This window comes from Rutidosis leptorrhynchoides, chromosome 1 (genome assembly GCF_046630445.1).
Source record: "Rutidosis leptorrhynchoides isolate AG116_Rl617_1_P2 chromosome 1, CSIRO_AGI_Rlap_v1, whole genome shotgun sequence".
Lineage (NCBI taxonomy): Eukaryota > Viridiplantae > Streptophyta > Magnoliopsida > Asterales > Asteraceae > Rutidosis > Rutidosis leptorrhynchoides.
In genome coordinates, this window is record NC_092333.1 from 656,774,322 (window position 1) to 656,777,188 (window position 2,867).

General features: G+C 36.1%; 1 protein-coding gene across 1 annotated transcript; it reads right to left on the reverse strand.

Annotated features, from left to right (window-relative positions):
• Positions 1-1,630: 1,630 nt before the first annotated feature.
• On the reverse strand, positions 1,631-2,158 carry LOC139850128 (uncharacterized). Its single transcript, XM_071839720.1, has one exon. It carries the CDS (start codon positions 2,156-2,158, stop codon positions 1,631-1,633), a length of 528 nt encoding a protein of 175 aa, XP_071695821.1.
• Positions 2,159-2,867: the final 709 nt, after the last annotated feature.

Here is a 2,867-nt window from a genome sequence, read left to right on the forward strand (position 1 = left end):
CTCTAGCCCGATCAGCTAGTAGTTGTAGGCCCATACAAGTCGCTGACCCTTTTGTTACTGTTTTGGTTGTTTAATTGTTGTGTTATGCAATTGTACTTAGCTTGACCCTAGATGCCTATAGATAATAGGATGTTTCTATTCATTTAGCCTTGTGCTAACCCCCACAACTCCTCTCTTACAGGTTAAGCTGTGTAATGCTGGGGGCTTTTGGGAGAAGCTTAGTAATGGATATATTTGACATGGCTAAGTATGATGATTGTATTATGATACTGTTTTATATACTAAGGTTTCTGTAATAACATAACATTTGGATTACTGTAATACCTGTGATTAAGTTAATAACTAGTATTTGGTGATTAATATTAATGTATATTATTTAAAATAGTCTTCCGATGTGAATAAAAAAGTACGGTGTTACAGGACCCTAACAAGAACATGTGTTTGTGGTATGGTCAATCACATAACACCCATGATAATAAACGGATAATCCACAAGCATAAACGATAGATAATACGATAAACGACACAAGAATTTAACGTGGTTATAACTCAACTCCTAACACGGATAAGGATTTACTCCACATGCGCAAACTAGAGAATTATCACTTCATTTTTCGTGCACACATTACAATGAGACTAAGGGTTACAACTTATAGGGGAAACACTAAACCTAAACCTTGTTGCACAAGTTAACTTGGCTTTCAAGTACAAGAAACATTCAATCAAAAATTAATTCCTTGTTTCTTAAGCAAACATGTCTTCCAAGCTTGACTCGTCTTCCAAATTTGACTTAATCTCTAAGCTAATTTTATTTTCTTTCCTTTTTTTTGTTCAAATGCTTCATCGTTATAGAAGAATCAAATAAGGCAAGAAAATCTCTACGACTTGTTCACCAATTCATACCCGAATTCTAGTTCCTTTGATCAAATTCTTCACACCTTCAACAGGCTAATGGGCTGGAATTGAAATTCAGGTCATTTGATGTTGTTGTGACTTCTGTTTTAGAAGTGGCACCGACTGTTAGGCCTATTTTAGCCCAAGTACACATTGTTTTTGCTGTTTTAGAATATACAACTACTGGTGAGTCTGATTCAGACCAAATCCAGACTGATTCGGCCCAAGTAAATGTTGTGATTCTGACTTGGATGATAATTCAGTTGTTGGTCCTGCTGCAGCCTAAGTACACACCAAGGTTAGTCCATTGATTAAGGTTCATGTAGCTTCTACTGCTTCTATTCCTTATTTTGTAGAAAGAATAGCTAAAGTAAAAAAGGATATGAAGTCTAAGAAGTACGAGAAAACGGATATTCGAATGGAAGAAAAAATTGAAGAAAATCATTTATCGTTGTTGAGTGGACGGAGCGGAAGAATAAGTTGCGATTGCGAGGTTCCCCCTTGTGAAGGTTCTATAAATATTGGTACATGTTTTTTTTTTAAAAGCAAAGAAATATATATATATATATATATATATATATATATATATATATATATATATATATATATATATATATATATATATATTAAGAAACACAGTAGTTACATAAGGCATGGGATATATACAGTTACCATGCATGACTTATAAACGAAGGAAACAAGAAAGAATATGTACAAATACAATAATCGAAGCCGAGTTAGCCGATCCCAGTTCTTTGAAGATTAGTATCCAGGTAGAAACCCGGATTAAGAAGCCATTGGTGCCATTCAATCGATAACTTTCTTGCTCTTCTAGAAATCCACTCGAAACTTTTAATTTGAATATCATTGAAGACATCCGCACTTGTTTTGAATTTGTTGTGAAAAAAAATTTGGTTACGATTCTTCCCTAGCAAATAACCGCAAACCCACTTCACCGCTTGCCAAGCTTTTTGACCCTCTGACGAAAAAAGATTACCGTTATCCAAGCGAAAAACCGCATCAATTTTAGGATTATTGAAACTAGGAAAACCCCACCAACGACAAATTCGATTCCACGTATCTTTCGAAAGATTACAATCTAGAATAATATGATCTACATACTCCAAAGCGTTGTCACAAACCGGACATCGAACCGAGTTAAGGTCATTGCCTCGTTTTTCAAGTTCAAGGCGCACCGGAATCCGACCACGAACAACTCGCCACGCAAAAATCCCTAAAGTTTGAGGAACAAAATTATTAACCATGGTTGTATAGTTAGGAGAAGAATCACCTAGTAAGGAACTGTCGATTAAGCTTGATAAAGTTTTAACTTTGAAAACCCCATCAGAGTCTAATCTCTACTTCCAACTATCATGATCGCTGTCAGAAAACCCGTTTGCAGTAAGCTCGCTGATCATCTGTTCAAGCTCATCTTTGCACCTTCCTTGAGTCCCTCGAACCTAAGCCCGGCTAAAATCCCAACCTGGCCCATTCCATAGTATATGATCACTAATTCTGCAATCTTGAACCAATTCAAACCTGTAGAGTCTCGGGAATTTGTCTTTGAAACATCGATTTCCATTCCAGTTTTCAATCCAGAACCTAGTATCTGATTTTGAACCAATAATTTTTTCAAACGAAAGCCGCAAGTCCACATCAAAATTCAGCTGGTTGTTCCCTGTTTTAATTATTGAGCTCCAGATTGTACCACAAAGATTACAAGTATTATTAGATAAAATACCCAAACCCCCATCCCACCCGTAAATGCTACAGATTACTTTAACCCATAGAGAGTCTTTCTCAATTAGAAATCTCCACCACCATTTGCAAATTAAAGCCCAATTTTTAGCTTTGAGAGATCCAATATTAAGCCCGCTCGAATCATAAGGTTTTAAAATGTCATCCTATTTGACCCAATGTAATTTAGATTATTCCCCAAACCCACCTCAGAAAAACTTACAGCGCGACTGTTCG

Excerpts from the sequence above, each read along its gene's own strand:
- LOC139850128 (XM_071839720.1), bottom strand. The coding sequence starts at position 2,158 with ATGGTTAATAATTTTGTTCCTCAAACTTTAGGGATTTTTGCGTGGCGA.